The sequence below is a fragment of the Falco biarmicus genome, chromosome 2 (genome assembly GCF_023638135.1).
Source record: "Falco biarmicus isolate bFalBia1 chromosome 2, bFalBia1.pri, whole genome shotgun sequence".
In the NCBI taxonomy this organism is placed as follows: Eukaryota; Metazoa; Chordata; class Aves; order Falconiformes; family Falconidae; genus Falco; species Falco biarmicus.
In genome coordinates, this window is record NC_079289.1 from 4,405,582 (window position 1) to 4,432,831 (window position 27,250).

Sequence of the window (27,250 nt, forward strand, 5' to 3'; positions counted from 1 at the left end):
TATCCACTGTGCTCTATCTCTTCAACTGAACAAACTAGAAGTCCTCATGGAACAGGGCTGGGAGAAGGGTTTACCAGCAGGAAGAAAACCGAATGCAAAGATCAGGAGACAGAGCAGTGTAGTCTTGGCCTGGAAGTCCACAGTGGCAGGCACGAGGATAAGCAGAACACCAAACATACTGGAAGGGGAGAGAAGACATCTGGGGTTTGCCAGCCTGTCCCAGCTTTTCCTTGCCAGTGGCAAGATAGTTTCACTTTTGGGAGGCCACCAAAGGGAGCAAGGGACTTAACACTGTGAGCAACTCACCCACTGGTTATCGTGCATTTAGAAGATCTATACTTAACTAGACAGCCCTGACTGTTGCTGATATCTTAATGAGCTCTATGTTTATCCTTAAAGGATAAACTGGATAGCAGTTAGTGGGCCACTAAATGCTGGCAGGAGAAGGCAGTGAGAGAGGAAATAGGAAGGATTTTGCATGACATGTCCCCTAACTAGTTCATCATATTTCCGACAGCAAACTACAGAGCCAAATTATCCAGAAATCCTTCTAATTGCCATCAACAAACATGGAGTCAGCCTCATTGATCCAAAAACCAAGGTAAGCAAAACAGGTCTTCATCAGATGCTCCTGAGCCCATTCTGCAACCCCTCACAAAGCTCATCCCAAAAAGCGTGTTGTTCAGAACTTCAGGAGTTCTCAATAAGCCCACTTAGAAAGGCTGGATAGCCAGAAAAGTTTCTGGAGGCAGAAATTTACTGTTGCACAGAGCCAGCCCAGCCTTTTTGAACAGAAGATGGATTGGGAACATCAACTGTTAAGGTCCTGTAACTGGAGGATACACACACTCCTTCCTTAATCCTTTTACAAACATTAGGGCAGGATCTAGAGTAAATGAGCTCCTACTAGTTACTTCCACCTGAACATAGTCATTCTAGTACGGCAGTCCTCCACAAGGACTGGAGGATCCAGAGCCTTGCATCTCACTGCTGTTTCCATGAGATCATGGTATAGTCTCATCACAGTAGACATTCTTGTTGTGCTTTCATGGGAAGTAAGCAAGGACATGATCTGGGCTCTCAGCCAGAGCCAACTGGATTTAACTCCATTCCCCACCACGCTCTGGGCCCGGCCACCCAGCCAGCTTGTTACCCAGTGCAGAGCACACCCGTCCCAGCCCTGAGCACCAGTTCCTCCAGGAGATGCTCTGGGAAACGGTGTCAAGGGCTTTACTAAGGTCCAGGTAGGCACCATCCACAGCCTTTCCTGCATCCACTGGGTGGGTCACCTTGTCCTAGAAGCAGATCAGGTTCATCAAGCAGGATCTGCCTTTCATAACCGCACGCTGGCTGGCCCTGATCCCCCAGGTGTCCTGCATGTGCCCTGTGATGGCGCTCAGGATGATCTGCTCCATCACCTTCCCCGGCACCGAGGTCAGGCTGACAGGCCTGTAGCTCCCCGGACCCTCCTTCCAGCCCTGCCTGTAGATGGACATCACACTGGCTGACGTCACGTCAAGTGGGACCTGCCCAGTCCTCCAGGACTGCTGATAAATGATGGAGAGCGGCTCGGTGAGCACTGCCAGCAGCTCCCTCAGTGCCCTCGGGTGGATCCCACCCAGCCCCCTGGACTTGTGCATGTCTCAGTGGTGTAGCAGGTCACTGGCCATTTCTCCATGGATTACGGGGGCTTCACTCTGTCCCTGTCTCTGTCTCCCAGCTCAGGGGGCTGGGTACCCCGAGAACAACTGGTCTTACTATTAAAGGCTGCAGCAAAGGTCTCCACAGCCCATCATTAAAGTTGAGGCTCTCACATGTTGAGTGTCAGTCTTGTGTTTCTCACCAGGATATTCTCATCACTCACCCCTTCACCAAGATCTCCAACTGGAGCAGTGGCAACACGTACTTCCATATAACCATTGGTAACCTGGTGAGAGGAAGCAAGCTTCTCTGTGAGACCTCCCTGGTAAGGACTGTTAAAGATTACAGGGCACAGTGAGACCAAATCCTGACTTTGGCAGGCAAAATTGCATGCTTCCAGCAGCTCGTGTCTCAGGGATTCTCTGGCCTGAAAGTGGTCTCTTAGAAGAGCCCCCAATGTGTTGTTTTTTTTTCTTCTGGACTTCCCATGGCTCTGCTAAATGTTGGTCCACCATACAACTTGCAAGCCTGAGGTTCTTGGGATGTTGCCAGCTCAGGAGCATGGGGAGCTCCCTGCCACTGGACCAAAAAGCACATTAAAGCTGATGTCTCGGGGTACTCTTGAGCAGATTTACCAACATCCTTTGCCCAGCTTGTCCCTAGTAACAGTCACAGCAACAAGTCTCCTCCTAGACTAGCTTAAAGCCAAAACGTGAAGGATAAAAATTCCTACTGGATTAATTGTTATTTATCTGAGGCACTGAGCATTTTGTTGGCCATTTGAAAACTCAGGTCCCATCCAAAACTCCCTAAGTCCTTAGCCTCAACAGCATCCTGGGACAGTGAGTTCCTCCTTCTCAACACTGCAAATAATGTTTAGACTGTGTTCCTTGTGGTTGTGGTGTCTCATCCAAGGAGAACGGTGGAAAAGGTCAAAATGTACCTGAAAACTAGAAAGTAAAAAACTGGCAGCCAGTGTGTTCAAGAGCCATGAGCCAGAGACTGAATATTGTGCTCTAAAGGCAAGTAACATCTTCTCTCCCCTCTTCAGGGTTACAAGATGGATGATCTTTTGACCTCGTACATCAGCCAGATGCTAACAGCCATGAGCAAACAGAGGAGTGCAAAGGGTAGCAAGTGAACTGCAAGAAGCCACTGGCAGGTGGCCATGGGGCTAATTCACCAGCTGAAGCCTGTTGGATACCCATGCAGCTGGGGAAGAACCTTTGCCTCCCAGATGTGGAAGATGAGCCGAACACCATCAGGGAGTTCGCTGGACTCTGACCTTGAGGGCTCAAATCCCACCTCCCCTTCCAGCGAAGATGACTATCTCTGACCTCCCGTTCTCCTTCCTCACCCTGCAACCCAACTCCATCTTACACCTCAAAGATTTCCAGGGGACACCACTGCTCTCAGACAGTGACTGAGCAAAGACACTCCAGCAGGAGGTTTGCCTGATCCCAATGGCTGGCATCGCAAAGGCTCTTGGAAGAGGATTTGTGTGTGTGTGTGTGTGTGTGTGTGTGTGTGGCTTGGTTTGGTTTGGTTTGGTTTGTTTTTCTTAAGTAAGAGAGAGCTGTCAGGATGCTAACAGCTTTTTGGTGAGGCTATGGGCATTTCAGATTTGAAGGGGATTAGCAGAGCCCTGACCCAAGCTGTAAATGAACACCGCAGGGCTTGTTTCTTGACATTACAAAAGAATATGTTGTGTTCTTAAGAAGGACAGAAAGAAAAAGCAGTCTGGGAGGAGAACATTTTAACTAGGAATCAGAATAAACAAACTACTGACCGAACAGGCTAGAGTACTAAATGCTGTCTGTGCAATGCTGGAAATATTTAAAGAACAAATTTGAAAGTTTTGTTTCTTCTTCTATTTATTTTTTAAAATATTAAAAAGGAAAAAAAATATATCCTGCATTTCGTGCCGGTATCTGGATGCTGACTCAGGGCTGAGGGCAACCTACAGGACAGTCCCTCACCCAGGGATTCCCCCAGAGCCATGATTGCCAGAGGATGAGTAGGACACATCTTTCTCAATTTACAGGCTCAGCTGGAAGTGACGCTTGTAAGAAGAATTATCTCCTTTTTCCCCCTGTGCCCAGACAAATTAACCCTGGGAGGATCTTTACTGCAAGCTTCAATACAGATGTTGGAGTTTTGAAGTCCCCATGCTTGGAAGACTGAGGTCAAGCCTGTGTTGAGCTATAATTTAAACATGGACTTGTCCATCTGGTTTGCAAACAGCTAATGATTTTATCGTGCTTTTGTGTGTGTTGCTGTCTAAAATGGCTCTTCATGAGTCCCAGCTGGACCTGAACCACTCACAGCAAGGGCAGACCCTTAATTTCAGTAGGCTTTTCTCCATCATTGGCTGGTTGTACTGATCTGCTGGCTGGTTGTCCCATGCACAACGTGGTGCAGAACAGCCTGCTTTGGAGTGGAGATAGGACTTGCCAGCAGAGAGGAGGCTGAAGCCATATTGTGTTTGGGGGAGATGCAGGGGGAGGAGCCTTGGGTGCCTTTCCAAAATCCAGGCTTCAAAGGAGCATGTGCCTGGGTGTGGAGCACCAGGAGGGGTGATAATTGTCCACCAAGATCTGATGCTGGCATCGCTGACACTGAATGGATCTCATTAAATGTGGGACACCTCTTTTGGTCCCGCACACTGGGCTGAGCTTGGTTGCTTTCATAAAAGTCCATATTGTAGGGTGTTGTGTGTTGTTCTGTTAAGCTCATCTGGGCTCAGTCCTCCAACACCAGGCAGAGTTGGCAGGACTGCCCACTGGACCTCAAGGATCGCGACATCGGACCGGGAGGCAGCAGTGACTTTGGACCTCGATTGCTCCACCAAAGTGAATGAGATGCTGCACGGAGTCATCCACCAGCCAGACAGGGCTGCTAGGAGATCTCCTTCCTCCACCATCCCCCTACCCAAGGCACTCTGGTGATGGGAGCATGGTTACACCAGCCAAGGCTACATTGGGAGCCAAGCTGCCTTCTCACCATCCATCTCTGATGCTTCTCTCCCCTCCCCAGCTGCCATGATCCAGCTGTTCCAGGGATTCCAGCTGTCCATAGACATGCCCATCACCTCCATCCCCACCACCACTGCTTTTTGTGAGTCTCCAGCCATCCCTGCCTCCCACAGCACACTCAGCAATGTTTTCCAGTGCTGTCCTGGGCCAGCTTTCCCCTGCCACCACCCTCATCCCTCACAGCTCTGTCAGCCTCCCATGCTGACACCCTATTTTGAGGGGTGCTGGGACTTTGTGTGCGTGTGCCTTTGTGTCTTATGTATTAGCGTCTGCTGGCCTCTTTGTATTCACAGCAAGTGATGTAACATGAAAAACATATGTCCAAGCAAAATACCCTATTAAAAAGCATCAAGTGGCTTGTGGGAGGCTGTTCTGTGCTGCGCGGTTGTGGTGGTGTCTCCACAGGAAGGTTGGGCTCAGGGCTCCCAGGTCCTCACTGGGGACAAGATTTCTCCTTGCAGAGTGGGACTCCTAATGAGAGAATCCAGCAGTGGGGAGCAAATTAAACAGCGTGGTCTGGTGGAAGGTGTCCCTGCCCATTGCAGGGAGAGTTGGAACTAGATGATCTTTAAGGTCTCTTCCAACCCAAACTATTCTATGATTCTATGAAATCATCAGTGTTCTCAGACTGGAAATTAAGTGAAATCCTTTTTTTGGGAGGGGGGGTAAAAAAAACATGGAGTGTCCATTGCTTGTCCTCTCAGACAAGGGCTGGTTCTTCCACAAAGTCCAGTTTTGAGCTGAATCACTGGATGTAGGAAGTACTGGGTGAAATGTTTGTGTGAAGGAGTCAGACTACTAGGCACGTGGTGAACGGCATGGCCAGACCCTGCTAAGCTGTGAAGCAACAAAAATAGGAGCTGAGATGTGACAGGGTGTAAGACATCACAAGAGACCACAGGTCTAATTGGCCAGGCTCTGCCTGAACAAGGCTGCTGAGGATGAGGAAGGTGAGTATGGGGAGATACCACTGTATAATGGCCAAACAGCAGCCAGATACATGGACAAAGGCACGTTCAGGTGGCTTTTCCTAATACATACTAAAAGCAGTGGCTGGGGGACCACAGCCAAATCTCTCAACTGGACACCAGGGAACAGGCTGAGGACCCCATGGTGCACACCACCACTCAACCCACACACCACCCACCTCCGATTTTTGCTGCTCACATACCTCCACATGGGTGGTACCCACAAAAAGATAAGAATGAGCTATGGCTGTGGGGCACGAGGAGGTGGTTTAACACCATCGGTAGCACCCTTTCCCCATGCTTCATAAATCTGGAGCTGCTCTATACCAATCCACCAGCCCTTGAGCCCTTTTCCGAAGGAGGATGCTGCCTTTTTGCATTTCTAGCCTCCGAAATACTCCAAAACTGCAACTTGGAAAGGTTTGAGTGCTTCTCAGCACACTTACCTGAAACTTAATGTTTCCCTGTGATAGCTTTATTTAACAAAAACACTGAGCTACATGGTGCTCATGTATGAGAAAATGTCTATAGCATGATTCAGGTAAAGACTACAGTTTTCTTCCCCTTTCCCAGCTTGCTGAAATAAGAACAAAACAGGATAGGAGAGCTAAAATGTATTTAAAACAGCACTTCCAATTTACAAAAAATGTGGTCTTCTTATCTGTTCAAGTAGAAATTTATGGCTTAAACCTAGGAGATGCTCACATCTCCCCTGCAGATCAGGGCATAGACCCCCTTCCCCGCTGTGTGCCAGCAGCCACTGTGGGAGAAATGAAAATCAGAACAAATCCCAGGATGCAGCACAAGTATACAGACTTGCCCAAGGGAAAAGCAAACAGGACCCCTGGGGGGACCAAATCACATGCAGCTCAGTCCTTCTGAAGAAAAGTGGTGTGCTCCTGGTCATAGTCCCAGTATCTACATAGCCAAGGTACCAAAAAGTCCTTCATCATCCATGGGAAGATATGCCCTCGCTTACAGCCACAGTGAAGAGACTGTCTTGTTAGGGACTATGGCAGGGCAAGAGTGGGGGAAAGGAAAACCTAACCCACCACTGCCTGTGTTATAGAAAGGTACGGACCCTAATGACCCAGCCGGTAGCAGCTGACCATCGTGGTGGGGCGAGCGTGCTCTTGGGGATGGAGGACACTTGTGAGAAGGGAGCATGTACAGAAAAAGGCTGGTTAACAGTAGAAACATGGGCAGTTGAAAATGAGGGCAACTGGAGAATGTTCAGATGTTTGCAGCGTGTGTAAAACACAGCTGTGGAAACAGACGGCTCGCTCACAGGGATTGCAGGATGATTGCCCTGTGGGATGCCGGTGGTCTCAGAGGTAAATGGTGGCTCCCATGTGGCTGTTGCATCTTACCATGGTGTGCAGCTTCTTCATGGCTGCAACCCCATCTGTGCTCCCCTACACTCCAGGGATCCCTGCCAGCCATGGGATTGCAAGAAAAACTGTAGGAGAGGAACCTCAGTGCTCATCTCCAGCAGGGTCATGAAGCAAAATGGCTCCTCTTCACCAGGTGGATCTGAGCCCCGACACCACCACACACACACACCCCAGCTAGCCCCTTTGGCCGGCTGGTGTTTGCATTGCAGGAAGGGGCAGCAGGGGAGGGTCTGCTCTCCAGTCCTCATTGAGATGGCAGGTCCCCTCCTTGCCTATGTCAGGCCATGATGGCAGGCATGTCGCTGAGCTCTAGAAAAGGGGACACATAGTGAGCTGCTGCAACTTCTGCAGTTGTTCTGCCAGCTGCGATGAGCAAACAGAACCTGGCTGAAAATGTGTGCAGACCAGGTTGAGTCAATTTATCTGGATGATAGCTCCATGGGTGCAGAAACCTGGTGCATGGGAGGGTCCTCAGCCCATCCCATCCTGCCTTGCAGACCCAAGTGCTCAGAGCCTCTGGGCTCCCTTTTCACAGCATCACAGAGTAACGCATATGGGAGGGGACATCTGGAAGTCTCTGCCCCAACCTCTGCTTGAAGCAGGGCCAATTAGATTGGTCTGTTTAGGGCTTTGAACATCTTTGAGGGTGGATATTCCCCACCTGTCTGGGCCCGTATTCCAGTATCTGACCATCCTCATTTTTTCTCTTTACATCTAGTAAAAATTTCCAAGGTTGCAGCTTATATTGTTGTCATTGCACATCCAAGAAACATCTGGCTCCATCTTCCTTACACCCTGCCATTAGATCGTTGCAGACAGTGATGATGCCCCTTGACATTCGCTTCCACTGTGCAAACCCAGATCTCAAATGCCATGTCCTCCAGCTTAGTGGTCCCACTGAGCTCGCTCCCATTTTGTACCTGCTGATACTGGGGAGCCTGAACTGGACCCAATGCCTAGACCTGGCCTCACCAGTGGTGAACAGAGGGGAAAAAAATCACTGTCATTTTCACCTGACATTGAGACAACCCAAGACACAGCCAGCTTTCACCACAGCATGGGTACCCGTCACCAACCCATCCATCAGGAGCCCAGTGTCTCTGAGGACACAGCTCTGAGCAGGATGCAGCTCCCAGCTCTCCTTGCCCTGCTCACCTGTCCTGAACTTGTTGTAGGTGCCGCTTTCCAGCATCGGGCCACCATCAGGAGCACAGCAGGAGAAACTCCGCTCTCGCCACCTGCAAGCGGCAAAGCACTGGGTCAGGTCACTGCTTGCTGTGGTTCCCCTCTCAGATCCCTAGTGCCCTGGACACCTTTTTTTCTACTTTTTCAGGGCAGGAATGGCATTTTATTTTGGGATTTGCTCAGGTCCTTACCGAGAAGGGAATCCAGTGCATGGCTGATCTCTAAGCATCTACGCCTCGTGTGCAACAGCACTTTGAAAGCAAACATCATCTCTAAGCCCTGCTTTCTAAGAAATATTTAAGAGTTCAAAAGCCTCAGAAATGTTTGCAGCTGCTGGTTCCTAAGCAGCCAAGGATTTTAAAATTGTGATTTTGGTGCATTCAAACAAGACCACACAGGGCACTCGGGCACCGCTGCTGGCCCATCACTCTCGGCAGAAGAGGGGGTTATTTGGCTGGATCAGGAGTATCTGAAGGGTCCTGGGAAATGCGCACGCAACACGAACACAAGCCTGGAGCACACAGGCATGGGAAGGTCTGATGGTGGTTGTGATGTATTGCGGGGGTGATTGCAAATCATCCTGCAATCTGCAGCCTTGAAAGCAAAGCGAAAGCTGCCAAAGCAGGACCCGAGGAGAGCAGGGCAGGGTGAGAGGGGAAGGAAGGGAAGGAGCCGCTTTGCCTTGGGAAGAGAAAAGCCTGGATACTCAGCAAACATGCTTGCACATCTGCTACTTCGTCACCTGGCTATACTGCCACTAATTCATTTCTCCACAATCCCAGAGCAAAGTTAGAGCTGCCACCCTTTCCTATGCCAAAGCAAGTCATGGTTACAAGCACAAGTCATGGTTACAAGCAATGCAGATTGCTCACCCAGCAGCTTCCCAAACTTTCCCCTTGCTGTCACTTGCAGCACCGCTGCAGAAGACACCCCTGGGCTGGCTGGGCTGGTCCTTCCACCCATCCACATCTGGCCAGCTGAAGAGCTGAGCCCAGCACCTCCTGCTTTCCTTGAGAACCACTGAGATAAGAGCAGAGGCAAGTTCCTCTTTCCACCCTGACAGAGCAGAGCATCCAGCAGCCACCTGACCTGCTGGAGTGAGCCTGTCCCATGAATTTCCCACATTTCCCACTTATTAAACAGTGGCAATGTCTGTGACAGCATGAAAGGAAACAAAATATGGCATCTGCGACACACTCGAACATTTTCATCTGGGAGGATGGATTTCCTCAGGTGCTCTGGTGTATACAGACAGAGACACAAGTTGTTCAAATATTAACATTGAGAGCTTTCCCTCTACGTCAGTCCAATGCAACAGTGTCTAAATAGTAATAATTAAAAAAATCAGTTCCTTTCTTAGCCCAGCTTTGATAACTGGCTTATGTTGCTACTGTAAATCCAGCAGGTCTCCACTGAATTTCTGAGGGCAGGTGATGCCTGAGCTGCCAAAATGGAAAGAGAAAATGAGAGCAAGCAGGAGAAGCAGAGATGTTTTTGGAGACTTTGAGGGTTTTCCTCCGGTTCCCGAAGCAAAACAATGTTCTCAAGAGCAGTTTTAATCCTTTACACCACCTGAAAGCATCCCTCCTTCCCTTCACCTGGCATAAAACATGAGGTTAGGATGGCCATTAACAACTTGGTAGTTACCAGTGCAGAGCAAAGATAAGTGAGATGAGGAGCACAGAGGTCAGATCTGTCAGGATCCACATGATGTTGTACTGCTGCGGAGTCTGGAAGAGAACAAGAGGATGTGTCCACCACCAAGGACCCCAAGATATGCAAAAGAGTTGCTCTTTCTTGCTGCTCAAATATAGCCATTCAGCTGCCTGGTTTGCATGTGCTGTAACATCCCTCAGGTGTTTAAAGCATTTGGTGGCATTTCAAAGTGGCCACTCACCAGTAGCTGCTGGTGTCAAATCATCATCCTTCATAAAAACAGGTCTGTTGTGTGATCAAGAAGACTGTACCACTTCATGGTGAATATAACAGGGACCTCTTGTTTGTACAGTCAGGCCCTGTAGGTCTCTCATTCCCTCCATCATTAATATTAAGTGGTGGCATCTCATTTTCTCTGGCAAAACTGTCCTTTAGTGAACACCACAGAGGGTCTGGGATGGCTCCTACTTTAAGTCTAAGAGCATCTGAAGATTCACCCTTAGATGGCATAGTCTCCACTCATCCTCAAAATGGACTGAAACACTGCAGTTGTCTGAATGGGAGCATCATAAAACCTACTTCAAGCATCTGAAGCCAGTGATTCTACATAGTAACCCCTTTAGGCTTGCAGGAACTCTGGTGGGACCAGTGCCTCAGGTGCTTCTTAGACCTGTAGGTTGTCCAAGGCAGAACAGGGAATACACAAATTATGTGAAAAAATTCCTCCCAGCAAGGAAGGGTTATTTCTATGGTTGTTGCCCTCAGGCTTGTGCAACAAGACCAAGTTTGAGAAGGGCAGTGGGAAGCCCTGGGAAATGAGGACCTTCTGACATCAATAAGATGCTTAAAAATTTTAGAAGTGGAAATCCTCATGCATCAGCTTGTGCCCTCAAAGGCCGTTCCTTTCTCCCTTCACAAGTCCCAATATGACTTTTTTTTCAGTCATCTCAAGGCCTAGGTTGCAAATCCTAACAAGTAGGTTGCTTCTACCTGAGCCAGGAGAAAAAAGAAGGTTTTGGTGCTATCTGTAGTGGCCCAGAGGTTCCAGAGAAGCCAGGTTTCAACTCAAGTCCTTTTCATGCAAAGTGTCCTTTATCCATGAACCGACCCATGGTCTCCAAAAGTAACCATGAACATCCCAACTCTACTTCCTACCCCTGGGACAGGAACGATTTTCACTTACCATGAGGAAGAGTGGCTGGCTGAGATTCTTCAGCATGTGGACAGCATTGGTGGTCACAGAGTGTGCCCCAGAACACCACGCCAGGGAGAAAAGCCATGGCTCGTTGACCACATAGAGGTTGGTGGTGATGTTTGCCTCAGCATATTTCCTTTAAAAGACCAAAAGGCAATAGCCTTCGTTAAGCAAGGAGGCTAGTACTTCCTTTGGGCTGAATCAAGGAGAGACAGCAATGTTCTGTAGGAAAGGCTTGCTTTAGGACCTAGGTAAGAGGAGAAAGGAAAGCCAACCAGCCTATACTTAACCATTCACAACTGGTCAATACAGAATAGCTGATCTGCTAGAAGTAAATGCAGATAAAATGTCCAAAAGGTCAACATTTTCTTACCCTTCTGCCATATGAATCAGTGTAATGATGTGTTTGTAAAGGAGGTTGTAGCGAGGTCAGTAGTGGGTCAGTCTCTCCTCCCAAGTAACAAGCAACAGGACAAGAGGAAATGGCCTCAAGTTGCTCCAGGGGAGGTTTAGATTGGAGATTGGGAAACATTTCTTCCCCAAAAAGTGGGTCAAGCATTGGAACAGGCTGCCCAGGGAAGCGGTAGAGTCACCATCGCTGGAGATAATTGAAAAAACGTGTAGACTTGGTGCTTAGGGATATGTTTTAGTGGTGGACTTGGCAGTGCTGGGTTAAGGGTTGGACTTGATGATCTGAAAGGTCTTTTCCAACCTAAACAATTCTGTGATTCTGTAATCTCTTAGTTGGGTGTTGGAAACCACCTCGAAGCTGGCTACTAATGTTTGTCATGCTTGCTGCATCAACTCATCATTTTTCAAGTTCTTACAGGCTATTGGAACAATATGAAGTAAGATCATACTCTGTATAACGATAAAGCAATATATATCATTAATATCACCATTTGTAAATCTACCTAGGATCTATCCAGGGTTTACCCAAATGGATCTACCTAGTATTTTACATCCTGTGAAAATTGTCATTGAGAAAACACTAACACTACTCTTATCCAAATGATTAAACATTTTCTTTTCTTCTTTTTTTTAAAATTGGATTTAAATATTTTTGTGCACTGGGGAAATAAAACTGTTTTAAAAAGGAGAGCTGAGCAGATTGTTTTTTCTTTTTTTTTTTTTTTTTTCTTTTTTTTTTCTTCTCTTCATATAAGACAGCCATTTTGGAAATTCATGAAAGAACGTGGAGCTTTCCATTGAAGAGATGATATTGTCAGTGTGTCAGAAGCAACAGAGTACTGGTAGTAACAGACACAAGAAATGAAGTCTCCAAAACACCAGCTACAAGAGGGTGATGGTCTCTCACTGCAGCATTATGCACGCACACTGACGTGGTGGAAGAGCTACGGGAGGTTAAACAGTTGTCCATTCTCCGTGATTCAGAGTTGATGGACTGAAGGTGGCATGAATGAAAGGACATGAAATCAGGAGACAGTTGTGTTATTCTACCCAGGAGATCCTCAGATCCTGGTCAAGTAAATAGGGACTTGGGCGCAGGGGGGGTGTAATTACATATGCCACCTCTTGATCACACACAATGTCAACAGTAGGAGTGAGCTACAGTCCTTCACTCCCAAAACACAACAGGGATGGTCACTTGATCTAAAGAAGCTCTTTTCAAAATGCTATAGATCCTGGAGCTAGTCACTGGAGGGAGACATTGCCACATGCATGAGGCAAACACAGCCCAGATGCAGTCTACTGACGGTATTTGGGGCTGAAACTGCAACCTACCGGATATCTTCACTGGACATTTCTGTGTAGGCCAGATTGAGTTTGACAATATTGTCCATCAATAGGTCTTCAACCGGGGCCTTACTGCCCACTGTCTGCTGAAAGCCAGGAGCGACAGATTGAACAAAGGACCTCATGTCATTCTGCAGCCATAGGACCTGTGGGCAACAAGACCACCCAGTGAATTCACAACAGACGTACTAATACGCCCTGCCCTTCACACAAACCCTGTAAAGATAATATCTTGAGGGGATTAACCCAGCCTGTCAAATGACATGTTTCTCTCCATGATCAAAGAACATTTGGATGCAGGGTTAAAACTTGCAAGTCACTTTCATCAAGAAATAAGTATTCACGGCTCCTAGCTTATCAACTTGAAATCAGCGACTATATTTCACACAGCCCAACAAAAGATGCAATGTTTGACATGAATGAAAAGACAGCTTTGGTTTATGGGAAAGTCAACAGAAAATATTCTGTTCTCCCACTCTCCCAGCATGGGAAAAGAGATCTTCAGCACAGACCAGAGTAACTGCCCAGATATTGATGGGTGCATAACCTGATCCTCAAGAGTTTAGCATTAATCCATTGCCAGGGGAAGGAGGAAGGCAATGAAGGCTCCCAGATCACTGTGTTTTAATTTAAGCCAGGAGTTTCTATGCAATATATAAAATGAGCATGGGTGACAGGGAGTAGGCTTCCATTTATTACGATGAAAGGATGCTGTTTGGGGACAATGGCATCAGTTGGTATATACACTGGCTTATTTCCCTGTGCTGCTGTAGGGCTACGCTATTTTGTACCTGCTGAGGAACCAATAGTAGGGATATCCTCTAAACGATGCCTCTTAAAACAAATGAAATGCAAAGCGATGGACCTTTTGCAGGGGAAATCATGCAGCGTATGACCCCAAAGTCCCAATTCAGAGAGCAAGAAAAAGAGATGTGGAGGAGTGAGGCCACCCTACCAGATGGGGTCTAATCCCTGACTCATTGAGGATGACTTCCAGGGTTCTGTTGATCCATGAATTCCTGTAAGGATGTTTCTCTGGAGGACGGTAGAGATCAAATATCACAAGTTTATTCTGACTGTCTGCGAGGCGCAAGAAATTACTTAGCTTGTAAATTGACTGATTCATTGCCTGGTTTTGATCTGCCCTTGACAGTGAGCTCATGCATGAAAATGGTTTGTCCTGGAAATAAACAAATACAGAAAAGGAAATCAATCAGGCAGTCCCCTCTGGGAGTCAGCTGCATGCAAAAAAATTGTACCTCTAAGAGGGAAAAAGTTTGACATCAGCCTTTGTCAGGTGAGGATATTGTATTTTGCTTAGCTCTTCTACCTGAGAAACAGGGGAAATTAAGCCAGGCTGTGATGACATTGCTTCTGGGACCTCAACTGCACAGTTCACAGCTAGCTCTGCTGTGCTTCTCTGTCCCACCATGTTAACTATGACTATTATACACAGCACCATGCACAAGTAGGTCTTGTCTTCTTCCCCCAGCCCACGTGTTCTGCTGCTGCCACGATAAGAAGCCACAAGAACAGCCACCAGCCAACCGCTATAGGTCTCCTAAACCTAAAGGCCAACAGGACAAAGCAAGGAGACCCAAACTGAAGGTTTTCTATTGAATTCTCTGAGTTTGGCTCAACTCCTAATGAACAGTAGTTCCTCTCCTAATATTCCTGCTATTAAGTAGTAGCCAGCTGATGTCTTTTCTACATTCAGTTGATGACAGTCCTTCCTGGTGCTTACCTTAAGAAACCATGTTCCAGCATTTAACTCCTCCAGGGTATCCCAGGAGAACAGCGCGGCATTTTGAGCAGTGTCATTGGGGTAGACCTCCTTGATGTTAGTTGTCCTCCTCAAGGTGCTGTCATGCATGAGGAAAGGAACTCCATCATAGCTGTTGGAGAGCAAGAGTTCGGGTCACCTGAGGTGCAAGTTCATTCATGGCATGAGCAGACTCACACCAGGTCAGAAGACAATGTGTGAATGCAGCAGTACAGCCTCCCTCAGTGGAGATGCTGGGACAGGGAGGAAGACTGAGGCTGAAGACACAAGGTTATTTCCAGATTAAATACTGTTGGGTGACCTTGGAGAAGTCATGCCTATCTGTGCCTCAGTTTCCCCAGGGGCAACATAGAGATGGTCGCATTTATGCCTGCCAGCCACTGCCCCAAAAATGGATAGTAGCTTATGGTTGAAATCTTTTTGCTGACACCAAAGTGTTTCTATGGGTTTCAGAGGACTGAAGGCTAAATGGATGGAAAAGCAAAATTTTCCATTATGGGAAGGTCTACATTAGTAGACGATCTAAGCATTTGTATTTTTCTCACTCAGCACCCAGAAACCACTCATCCTGCAGAGCATCCTGTTAGCAATTCATGGCAACGGATGCCCCAAACAAAGGCAATTAAAGATGTAATAATTAGGACAATGCTGTCGGAAGTCTGAACACAATTTTCTGTTGGTTTGCAGGCCAACCTACAGCCCTCACTGTGGCCTAGAGGTCAGGCTAGGGTAGGAACTTGTCTTTATAGACTGCAAAGCATTTGAAATACCCTGTAGAAATAATGATTGTTAAATCAATAACTTACTGACTTGCCTGAGAACAACCATGCCCTACAGCCCCCATCATCACGTGTCACCTGTGGGACCCTGTCCAAGCCATCAGTAAAAACTAATTGCCTGGAGTTGCGTGTCTCCAAAGGCAGCTGTTGGAAGAAGCAGTATATATTCTGTGAGATGCGATGTTTTCCCCTTACCTAATGGTGACGTCTGTTTCAAGACCATCCCCACCATGTTCAATTGTCTTCTGAAAGGACATCTCAGTGTTTTCTGGTGCCAACTGGAAAAAAAAGGATGCATGAGCAGGTAATTTTCAAACACACTCTGGGGGACTCTGTAAGTACTTTCTGTCTCTTTATAAAGCCTCTGTCTTTTATTAAGGGAACATCACTATCTTCTTAAAGTCTGCTGTTTGTTTTCTTCTACTTTAGCCACCAAATCCATCCTGTCCCTCAGGAACAGTGTTATCCTGGCTAGCAAATCCATGCAGTGATGCCTTTGGCATGCAGTTCCAAACAGAAATGTCTCCCCTTCTACCCTTCACAGATTTCATGGAAAAACACAGATGATGATGAAGGTAGCGAGACACAGGTTGAAGACATGATGTAAAATAACTTCTCCAGACCTACCATTGGTGCTCCACGGTGTCCAATGAGGGCTGGCTTTGGTCCAAGTGTCCCCATCTCTCTGATGCAAGGAGAGTACATCCCCAGAGGTATCAAGAAAAGAAAGAGAAGCATAGCCAGGTATGGACCAACAATTATCACCTGAACAACTGAAAGAATTTGAAGGAGGAAGGCTAGAGTTAATCCATGAAGTAATGTACGGGTTTGCCTTGCGGCTTGACTTTTAATACAGCCCTCCAGCGAAGTAGCTGTTGGGCTTTGTCCCATCCCCTTTTTCCATCCTTTCTTCCCCTAATTTTCACTTTCTCTCCAAACAATGCAACCCAGGAAAACAAGCTGGTCAAAGCAAGGACATAGACTAAGTCAGAACTGCAGGTTTTGTGCTTTAATGACATCTCACTATCTCTTATAGCAAGACATGGCCTTAATTTCTTTTTCTTTAGAAGTGGTGCAATGAAATATCCCCCACCTGTAGAAAAGCAATCCTCAACAGAAGGATGCTAATTTTTTTCTTACTCATGTAGAAACAAGTAACATTTTGAAGTTTCATTCACAGTGAAGAGGAGGAACCTTCTTCAACTATGTTACATCCCTTTAAGGTGAATATTTCCCTGGTTCATTCAGATTGTTGTCAGCAACCTTCCACGTGTGACCTACAGAACCCTACAGACTGACTGCACGGGCATTGCATCTCAGAAACCTGCCAACTGATTACCTATGGTCTTCTCTAGAGTCTGTTGACACACTGCCCAAGAGCCCCAGTAAGCCTTCGCTTCAGGGAACAAAACAGTTCCTCTGAGAAACAAGCACCTATATACCAACATCTCTTTCCTGAATAGGACCACCACCCCTCTGCACATTGTCCCAGTGGCTCTGAAGTAACCTGGGCTTACACCAAGCTGACTTATTGATCAGAGGGTCCATCAGGCATGGTGGACGGTAACATCTAGAGTCCCAGCCTATTCCCTCCCAACCTCCTCAGTTGCAGTTCAATAAGAAGAACCTTGGGCAAGAAAAAAAATGCTTTCACCAGCCCATTCTGTCTGTGATTTTTATTACCAATCAAGATCTGCAGACAGGTGTCATGTAGATCGCTTGATCACAAACGAACTAGTAGGCTGCAACAAAGCTTTTACCATCAGTCAGATTCTATTGTCCGTGCTGTTTCACCTTTCAAACCACACTGCTGCTCCTCCATGCAACCCCCTCTTCCACTATCCTCAGTGATATTTAACTACTTAACAGGAGCCAGCCACAGCTGCACCTTATCCACATCAGCGAAGCCAGCCCACAGCTGTATATTATCAATGTTAATTAACCTGCCTTCATTCCTCTACAAATCCCCCCCTTTTTTTTTCCTCTTTTTTCTTTTCTTTTTTCTTCTTAACATTTCGTACCTTATGTATTTAACAATCAGTAGATAATCTTGACTATATGGAGAGACTAGATCAGGGAAAAACAGCCAGCCCCAGAGCCAGGCTCTTCTGCGGCTGTTCCTAGCCCCTGGCCTTGTCCTTACACTACTTGGTCATACTTCTCAGAGATGGATGGAAACTTCCCATGAGATAACACTGGGAAGTGATCAAAAAGCTCTTTCCCCTATCTCAGCTGGCTTCTCCTGAGATGCACCAGCCTGAAGTGGATTGACTGGACTGGAGATCCCTTCTGAGACAGAAAAGCTGAGTATAACAAACAAACATCAGCCAGGAGAGCTGCCACTGGCTGCTTTCTCCCACAGAGGGCTGAACAAATTTCCACGCATGACTCAGAACATGGGTGCTTCTGCTGATCTCCTCTGTCTCAAGGCTGGTCACTGCCCTGATATAAGGCAAAACTGTGCAAGGGAGCAAGCAAGCCAGCAACACACCTGCACAGCCACAGGACAGTGCACAGTCCAAGCCACAGTCCCACTTACTTCCCCTGGATACACAGACATTAAAAGTTTCCTCCAACTGGAGTGCAGGTGTGGAAGAAAGGGCTCCTGCATGCCTCTTTTCCCACACTGATACACGCCTTTTGTCGTATAGGGAGCAGGAAGCAGAGCTACTGTACCTTTCTTATCTGCTCTGATGGCATGAAGAGCCACCGGCCAGGACAGGAGGACCATGATAGTTATTGCCCCTATGTGGAGATAGGGAGCTGTGATCTGGCAAGGAGAGAAAAGAATTTTAGTCAAAGGATGATGTGTGGAGACAGATGGAATCAAGCCTCAGCACAGCTGCAGCTTCCACCTGGATGGGCTCTGGCTGCAGATACCAGCAGTTTGACCTCTCTCCCACACCTGTGTTGGATCCACCAAACAACTCTGGAGTTGGGGGAGAGATATGTCCCCCAGCCAGGCCACCTACCCAGGCTGAGGAGTGCTCCTTACTGCCCTACACAGCTGTCCACGTCCATGAGGGCACGACTGCCATTACTCTGTGCCATAATCTGGGAGCATCTTCTGGGGAGTGGCCAGTTTAATCCAGTCTAACCCAATCCAATCCCATCTAGGTAATAGTCATCTCCATGTCACACTGCAGCTAAATCACTAACTTGGTGTCAACAAAGCTGAGTGATAAAATGTGATATTTACACCTGTATGGAACATATACTGTGATATAGGAGAAGCAGATATATTAGATAATACCTATTGCTGCACAGATACAGTAACTGGACTTCATTTTTTCACCTTAAAAATTAAACAAGGATATCAGAAGCTAAGAATCGCTTCTGTGCTTAACAGGAATGCATGAGCAGAGCTGGAAACCAAGCAGAAATAGTTTGTCACTTGTGGAGATGCTGAATGGATGTTGGTATGACACACTTTTCATAAAACTAGGCAAATCTGCCAAAGAAACCAGTCCATTTTCTCATGCTCGTCAGATTTCTGCTCCAGCCAGAACCAAGAGTTAGCAGGGTATGTGCTGGGAAAAAAAGCTATCCAGATGCAAGCCTTTCCTATTGCTTAATCCATGCTGATCCTCTAAGCTGGAAAGGTTACAGAAAGCAGCAGTCATTGAGAGATGTTATTGCGTGTGATACTGTCTGCCCTGGACACCTGATACCAACATCCTTCGATCAGAAGCAGGATTCAGTTGTGTAAACAGAGGTGCCAACTGAGATGTCCAGGATATCTGAGACAGCTTTGCCGGGCTAATGGACATGACACAGGATCTACAAGAGATTCATGTCCTTTGGGAACAGCAGCAGGAGGCCATGCAAAACATCCCAAAGGGCTTGAACACCTGAAATAAACACCACCTGTGGCTGTGGGGAACCCAAAGACCCTTGTGTCTCCTCCTCATCCACCTCCTCTGGAGTCTGTAAGGGGAAGGAGAAGCTGATGGGTTCTCATTACCTTTGCCAGCGCATAGCCCAACAGTTACCAGCCTCTGTAGAGCAGGAACATGCAATTAACCACACCCCACAAACACCACATCTCTGATTGCTCTCCCAACACTCACAAGCAGCAAGCCACAGCGGGGAGAGGTGATAGGCCCAAATGACATCTGCAAGGCAGCTGTGTACTCAAAGGCTACATCCTTCTTCCTTCCCAATACATGTGGGGACATGAATGCTCAGACACTAAACAGCACTGGGCAGCCCTTGCCTCCATCTTCAGATCTGGTGAGAGTTGAGGAGAGCAACAGACTATGCACTCTGACCTCTTGCATTGTTGTCCCACCTGAATCCAGCGTTCCCCACCTGCTCCCCAAAAACTCAGTGCTGTCCTGCCCTCAGAAGAGGACTCTCCTGAGTCACAGAAGACTTAAGTTGTGCTAATGCTAAAGCTGCTGGACTGGCAGGATCTGATTATGGAGAAAGTTCTTGCTCCAGCAATCCTACCCGTCAAACAGGTCTGATTTACCTGCCCTGGGCACCTGCAAATTAACAGCAGACCTACTTTTTGCCAAAAAGAAAAAAAAAAAAAAAAAAGAAAAGGATGTGACTTCCCAAACTGAGACGTGTTGTAGATCAGAGAGCTTGAAATTCAGCCTCAAGTCTGGGTTTCCTTTCTCCCAACAGGACATGTTAAGTCATAATAAAACTTTACCCAAAACCATGTACCCTGCCAGGAAAACCCATGTGAAAAACACCCACCATATGGAATATTTTCTACCGATTACCACAAAATACTTCTATGAACAAGTTGTTCTTTCAAACAGACCTCCCAGCCCCTCTTACCTGGAACGACAGGCGCACAGTTTTCCATTGATCTCCCCAGAGTACTGATAATATAAAGAGGGCTGTGATAGAGAAGCCCAGGACAAGAAAAGTCCCAATCTGGGGAGACAAAGACATAAATCAGCATCAGCATCCCTGCACAGGCTGTGCCATCCATTTGACTCACAGGTTTATGTAAGCAGCTTGGACTTGGTAAGTTTAGGATGCACGAGACTGTCAGTTCAGAGACAGAGAGATCCAAAGGGACTCAAACCCGGCCAAGAGTGCTATCGACTGGCTTTTCTGTATAGCAAGACTGATCTTAAGAGTTGGGTACCCAACTAATCAGCCTTCAGCGCTCCCTCTAGAATCATTGGAGAAAGAGAGGAATTTCCAGAGGTGATCCATTCCCACTCGCTTTATGAGGGAAGACACCTCTCTCTCTGTGTTGATGTAGCTGGAGCACAGACAATCAGTTTACGTTAGATCTCTAACCTGCAGGTGGCTAAATTCAGAAGTGATGAATTCCACACAAAAGGGACAGCAACACAGCTTCCTTATGTTATGAGCTGCTTTGCAACAGGCTTCAGCAAACACTCCCATAATTAAGACATGATTTTAACCAAAAAAGTGAGGAGGTAGCTCAGTCTATTCTTTGGCTTCTTGCTCAGTTTGGTACCAGCACAGTGGTGATGGCAGGCTCTTCTTTGTACATCATCTATCTGCTGAGAACTAAGAGCAAGTAGAAATTGGACCAAGGCCTTAACCATTCTTCACGGGGATCCTACAGATCAACACCTTAATAATCCATTCCTAATCTGTTCCACGCAAGGATGCAGTCTCAATTATTGTTGGGTTTTTTATATATAAATTGTTCTACATCTTTCTGGTTCTTCTGTAAGTCGGTTTCCAATAGTAAGGGTGTCCGTGTTTTCATTATTTAAATGAAGAAACACAGGATCAAGTATCTGCATGTTCAGCTATTCCCTCCTACTGTGAGATTCACAATCACATTACATTCTAAACTGCATGGCTAGAGGCTCATTTTTAAAATGCCTCATATAGCCTCAAGAATTTCTTAAGGAAGGTGATACTAATGCATCATTTTGCAGCAACAGTTCTCCAAAGATTTGTTTCTGCACCTTCAAAACTCCACATGGCATTTCCCAAACTACCCAAAGACCAAAAGGCTTAAGGCACCAGGATTCCTTGGGAAAGCCACTTTCTCTTCTGCAGAGATTGCAGCCAATTTTTTCGCTGCTGCTGGAGTCTGCTACAGAAAATTATGCAGTGCTTCTCACGAAAATTTTGCTTTTGTCTTCATGTTACCACATATAGGCCTGTCAAATATAGACTTCACCTGAATGAATCACTGCAGGCTTCTTTTAGAGTCAGTGGGGGGAAAACATGCTTTTTTTGAACTGTGATTCATCTCATTTTAATGTAGATGTCTATGAGCAGCTGGATGAACTGCATCCTCAGAGGATTCATTTACCTCCACTGACTGCAAAGGGAGTTTAGGTGATCAGCTCAGGTGGAAATATCGCTCTTATAGGCATCTAAAGCCTCCTAAGATTAACCTCTTCCATCTCCTCCTCCTCTCTCATAAATCTAAGATGTTTTTCATGCAGGAAAACACCACAGACTCAATTAATTTAAAGCATGTGTTAGAGTTACCAAGAAAGCCCTGGCTCATCCCACCTTGTGACTCCAGTGTAGGTACAGCTGCTGGCCTTCTGCAAGCAAACACATCGCTAGGACCTGGAAATCAAGAAGACATTGTTTGCATCCTGGTAGAAGATGATGAAGTGTGTTCACTGAGGTACTCCTGGAATTATTTTTGCATTGGGAAGTCACTTTACACTAGGTCTTCCTGCACAATGTCAAGGCTGTTAGCAAGACAGGTGTATGAAGAGAAGTGTCTATTGCTGTAGTAAAAATGCTTCTGAAATGGCCAACCACGTATCAAGGCTGCCCTGCAGGATCAAAGCCCTTTCATGGGTAACAGATAATGAGGCTCTTTGGGGTACACACTTTCAGTGATTTTTCTTTGTGAGTACAAAGTCTGAAAGAGGAACGGTGGCCACGTTCAACTGCTATGGTATGAACCAGCACAGCACTAACCTTGCTTATTTTCTGTGCAATTGTTGGAATTAGAGGCATATCGACCATGGGAGAGAGGTCAGGGAATTAAAAACAAGCCTCCAAAGCACCACAAAAATACAGAGCAGGCAACAAAGGAGAACACTTCCAGAGCACTCGCAGGAAACGCAAGAGGCAGACACATCTCAGAACAGGGAAAAGTGCCTTGGAGATGACAAGACTCTCATTTTTGATGGCTGGCACATTTCTTCCCTCCTGACAGCAAGTTGGAGCCCTTGGTGCCGGGGGTGGTGGTGGTGGTCGTCCTGTGAGACATGGCTCAAACCCCAGCCAGGGCAGGGGACAACCTGAAAAGCCTTGAACGCCAGGAAGCAAAGGGTGAGGAAAGCCAGTCCATGACTCCGATGGAGTGGTTTTTTGAAGTTGTCCCAGACCCAAACCACCAGTGAACCTGGTGATGAATCTCAGCAGGAGAAGTACCTCGCTGCTGTGAAAACACACAGGTCTATGCTCAGGAATCCAAGTGCCTGGGGCAAGCTTCCCAAGCAGTGTAAGGAATAATTTGGGGACCAGTATCACCAGATACCAGAGTTTAGAGAAAAGTTTCTGTTAGTAGACATCAGTGTTCCACTGAGAAGGATCATTTATGCTACAGGTCCCTAAAGACTGTAGCACAGTGGGATTGTACTAAAACAGGACATATAGATTTAGGGGAAGGGGCTCTTCTTTCCTGAAATAGAACTCCAGGGCAATGTAATCTGTTTCCCATCCAGCTAAAAACACACTCTCTTTACAGGATCATGCTAATTAGAAGCAAGTTATAAGCTCAGCAGAGAATATAGATCAGCTTTTAAATGCTTCTTGACATGTTAGCCTCCTTTGATCAAATCCTGCAGCCAGGACATGATGAGTAACTGTGTTCAAAGAGCAGCTCAGAGAGAACTGAATTACTGCTAAAGATCTTAAGCCAGGCCCATTTAAATAAGCTACTTCAGAAAAAGGAAGAAAAACGGCACTTTGTCCCTTTTCTGCCAGCAATGTTATACAAAGACCTGGTCCTTGGCTAAGGTACAACCAAACACTTATCTCACAGACCATGCTCAACTGGACTTTTCCCTGCTACTGCAATACAACTTTCATATGAATGTTGCATCATATCTAGGAATGCCATTGGAGGGTGAACCCATTTTTATGGATGGAAACAACATCTCATTATCAGTTTACAAGAAGAATAATTCCCCGGTTTCATCCTCAGAGGGTGAAGAAGGAACACCTGAAATTGCAGTGCTGGTCACTGTAGGAGAACACATCTTGATGGACCTGATGTGATGTGCACACCTGAAGCTTAACACCTTAAGCCACAATCACCTCACTTCGTCCTGCTCCTCAAAAGCTGCCTCAGGACCTGTCCAACATGCTCTTCCACACAGAGCAGTTGCCTTTAGCAATGTCCCATGCGGTTGCACCTAGGACAACCAACACCAGCAGGTCCCTCTCCTCCAGACTGCTTCCACACATTTCCTGGGATTGTCTGACACAAGCACCCAGACATGTGGGTTTGGGTGAGCAGCACGTTTCTGACTAGTACTGCTGAGGCTAGAACCCTCTTGTCAGACCCTCTTACAGCCTCCAACACTTGCATTCTTGTCTTCTTTAGTGTGAGGTGCAGAAGTGTCTCCTCTCCACCATCTGCCTGCAAAGTGGTAATTAAGGGATGCTTAAGGCATACCAAGAGATGGATTCACTGCAAGGAGGGTTGCATCTCTGTCTCCCTCTTCCTGGGTGGGTGCACTGACCACAAGGTTAGGCTGCAGAAGGATGGACAATTCATGCTTAACCTCACTCTACTTCAGCACAGGAGTGACCTGGTACTTATCTCAATACTGCTGGTGAGGCTTAGGCAAGCTCTGAACCTACCACCACAAGGACATGGAGGCAGGCACTTAGATGCTCAGCTCACCTGAAGTATCTGCTCACTTAGATGTTCACAACAGCAAAATTTCAGCTCCTTACATTCACCTTCTGGTAAAAATGCAGCAATTCAGAACTTGTCTGGTACCCTAGTCTCTCAGGGATGGAGGCATCACTTTTTGGACTTCAGTGCCAACGTACTATTTTGAGCTCTCTCTTAATATGCGAATGGAGAGGCCACAACATATCTGAACCTCTTCACTTCGTACAGTCATGAGTCACCTCCCCAAAACCCTCAGCACGAACATGGTTAAACTGCAGAGAGGAAAGTATTATCTGTTAGTGTCTGAAAGACTGAACAAGAAAAGTTTTTTTTTCTTCTCCACTGAGCATGAATGGTCCTGCAATTAGACCCCTCGGCTTAACCTTTTAGCTCTAATGGGGGTGAGAAAATTGTCTTGGGGAGTGATAACAATTGAATTAATTGAAACTGATTGTCTGAAGAAATTACAATGACGCATGCGGATGCAGAGCGTCTTTGTACAGACAGCAAGTGCTTTTTTATGCAGCATTTTGTTCAGCTGCTGGTGGCCTGTGGGCAGAAGAGTGTTTGCTTCAGTGGTTCACAATAAGGTCATGGAAGCAGGCTTGCGGGCTCCAGTTGGGTGCCATCATTAAGGAAGAGGGTATGGTGCTCACAAAAAAAAAGCCAAACCAGCCCAGCCCCTGGTTGTTATAAAATCTTTCTGCTCCAACAAGGGCACTAGGGTGCTCAGTTTTCTGATGTGACAGGCTGCTGGTGGAAAATGTCACAAGGAAACACTGCCTGGGAGAACGTCTCCAGTCCTTCCTGTAACAGGTAAGGGGACAGTCTTCATCCAGTTCAACCAGAACATGGGATGTGATTCATTGTGGGGCAACCTATTTGGACATCAGTTTTCTGAAATGTATTAGAGTGATCCAGCTATCACAGAGTACGCACACTGATAAATTTATCTAGATGAGGAAGGGCTGAGTTGCACTTACTAGCCTGTGAGGCTCCTAGTGTTTTGCTGGGTGGTTCATCCAAGGCTACAGTGAAAGGTCAGACGTTGTGGCAGTGGAGCTCTGCAAACAGTGATGGGCAAGGTGATTCCTGGCAGAGTCCTCTGAAAGAAGCCGTTCTGGGATGAGCATTGCTGATCCACAGTTATCACCGCAAGACCCTGCATGCAGGCTTGTGACTGTTATGTGACCCCACGTGTTTTGAGATAGTGGGAGCATGAGTGGTGGTGGTGATAATTTTCCTTGCTCCCCTTTCCTTCAAGACCTAATCCTATTGAGGTAACAGCTCTGATGATGTGGGGCCTCATGCCTCCCAGTGCCCACTGCTCAACAAATATGTGTGCGGCAGTCTTGCCAGATAAGACACAGTGACACAATGATGCAATCAAGCAGGGCAAGTGCCCTTAGACATACCCAACAGCTTTGGGTGGGTGACCTAACAGCTTCATGAAAGCAAGGAGCAAATGGACCGTCACTGCAGGGGCTGTCCCCAGAGCAGAGGAACCTCTGAAGTGTTTCTTTTGTAGGACTTGTCTGATAGCATCCAAACTACTTGTATTCTTTCAGGTTTGCCTGTGTTCACCCTCCTGAGGAAGGCAAATGCCATCAGCCTTGTTAGAAAGAACTGAGCTGCTGAGAGGAGGAAGATGAGGATGTGTTTATACAATGAAGAGTTGTATCAAGAATGAACTGAACCCTGTAGGACACCAATTTTGCCTCATATTCACCGTCTTCCTTTCTAGCTTTACTTTGTCCATCACCCACCCTGATAGCTTCCAGTCATCATGTTCACACTGCCAAAGACATGCAGCTCCTCTAAGAAAGCCCACTGCTTGGACACTGGCTGATGCTTGGATCCAGAGAGGGCATGACCCACCAGCCCCAGGGGTCTTCAGGCTCCTCAAACCCAGGAAATCCTGTAAAGCTCATTTCCAGCATGTGCTGTGATGGCTTAGTCTGATCCTGAGGTTGACTCCAGATCCACAGCCTGCTGAGGTATGATCTCAGAGGGATCCATCTCCCTTGGGCACCTCTGGCAAAGCTCTGAGTTGCCCAGAGTAGCACTGTAATCACCAAACCACCCACACTTCTCCATGGATTGCCCAGTAGGCTTTGCTGAATAATAGATGTCAAGCCCTGGAGTCACCAGGGTGTCACAAAACCTTTGCAATTAAATATTACTTGTCCTATTCAGAGCTCAGTTAGTCCACAGCTTTTATGATGCTGTTGATCACTGTGGGCATAGCCAAGCAGCTGCCTTATTTATCACTTGGGGTTTTTATTGCTGGCACAAGGGTAAATCACTATTTATTTGTACTTCAGCAGGGACAAAGGACCTCAGAAACATACTGTGTTACACACTGCATGAACAAAGCAAAAAAGAGATTCCCTGCCATGAGCAATTCACAGATTGACTATATGATGACATGCCAGGGAATGGATAAGAACAGCAGGAATTGATGATAAAAGCTGGTTGTCTTGGTCACAGAGGTGAGTCAAAGCCATAACCTCACCCTCAGCACCTGGCATTTCAGAACGGAAGATGAAGCAGGCATGAGACTGAACATAGATTTCAGTCCCTGGAGTTAAAGTCATTTCTTAGCCTATAGCTCTGGATGCAGAAGGTGGAAACAAGAAGTGCAGAGCTGTCTTTATTTGGGGGGTGGGTGGGGAGTGGGTGGGTTGGTGTCCCTATGAGGGAAAGGACAGAGGAAAAGGATGAGTAGGTAGAAACTTTAGGAAATGCTTGCTTTTGGTGTGTTTCCAGTAACCAAAGCAGACAGCAGATCATGGATTTGGAAAAGTGAAGATTTCAGGAATGTTGCCTCTTTGGGCATAAACTTCAACAGCATTTTGTGACCACATCTCTAGTCTCTACCTGGAGAGAAACCCTCCAGCAAAGCGGAGTGATTCAAGGCAGCTTCAGTGATAATTTTACCCTTCTCCTGATGAGCCTTTTATTCAGGATTCGAGGAACTATTCCGCTTTGATGGCATACCACCACTGCTAACATAGTGTCCCATACTT

The 27,250-nt window shown here is 46.8% G+C and overlaps 2 protein-coding genes across 9 annotated transcripts in view; one reads left to right on the forward strand and one right to left on the reverse strand.

The window, feature by feature from the left end:
* Nucleotides 1–5,034, forward strand: part of MYO7A (myosin VIIA) — a 108,150-nt gene extending 103,116 nt beyond the window's left edge. For all 5 annotated transcript variants that reach the window (XM_056328325.1, XM_056328324.1, XM_056328327.1 and 2 more), the window contains 3 exons: nt 518–601; nt 1,847–1,966; nt 2,693–5,034. In XM_056328325.1, coding sequence (XP_056184300.1) covers nt 518–601; nt 1,847–1,966; nt 2,693–2,782 — 294 coding nt within the window. In that variant the 3' untranslated portion in view covers nt 2,783–5,034. The remainder of the gene's footprint in view (nt 1–517; nt 602–1,846; nt 1,967–2,692) is intronic.
* A 1,209-nt stretch (nt 5,035–6,243) lies between these two features.
* Nucleotides 6,244–27,250, reverse strand: part of GDPD4 (glycerophosphodiester phosphodiesterase domain containing 4) — a 37,715-nt gene continuing 16,708 nt past the window's right edge. For 3 of the 4 annotated variants that reach the window (XM_056328332.1, XM_056328330.1, XM_056328329.1), the window contains 12 exons: nt 21,866–21,925; nt 20,186–20,284; nt 18,071–18,164; nt 16,022–16,167; nt 15,590–15,672; nt 14,577–14,727; nt 13,788–14,012; nt 12,821–12,978; nt 11,063–11,210; nt 9,871–9,953; nt 8,194–8,276; nt 6,244–7,347 (listed from right to left, as the gene is read on the reverse strand). In XM_056328332.1, coding sequence (XP_056184307.1) covers nt 7,316–7,347; nt 8,194–8,276; nt 9,871–9,953; nt 11,063–11,210; nt 12,821–12,978; nt 13,788–14,012; nt 14,577–14,727; nt 15,590–15,672; nt 16,022–16,167; nt 18,071–18,164; nt 20,186–20,284; nt 21,866–21,925 — 1,362 coding nt within the window. In that variant the 3' untranslated portion in view covers nt 6,244–7,315. The remainder of the gene's footprint in view (nt 7,348–8,193; nt 8,277–9,870; nt 9,954–11,062; nt 11,211–12,820; nt 12,979–13,787; nt 14,013–14,576; nt 14,728–15,589; nt 15,673–16,021; nt 16,168–18,070; nt 18,165–20,185; nt 20,285–21,865; nt 21,926–27,250) is intronic. The other variant, XM_056328331.1, reaches the window with a different exon arrangement.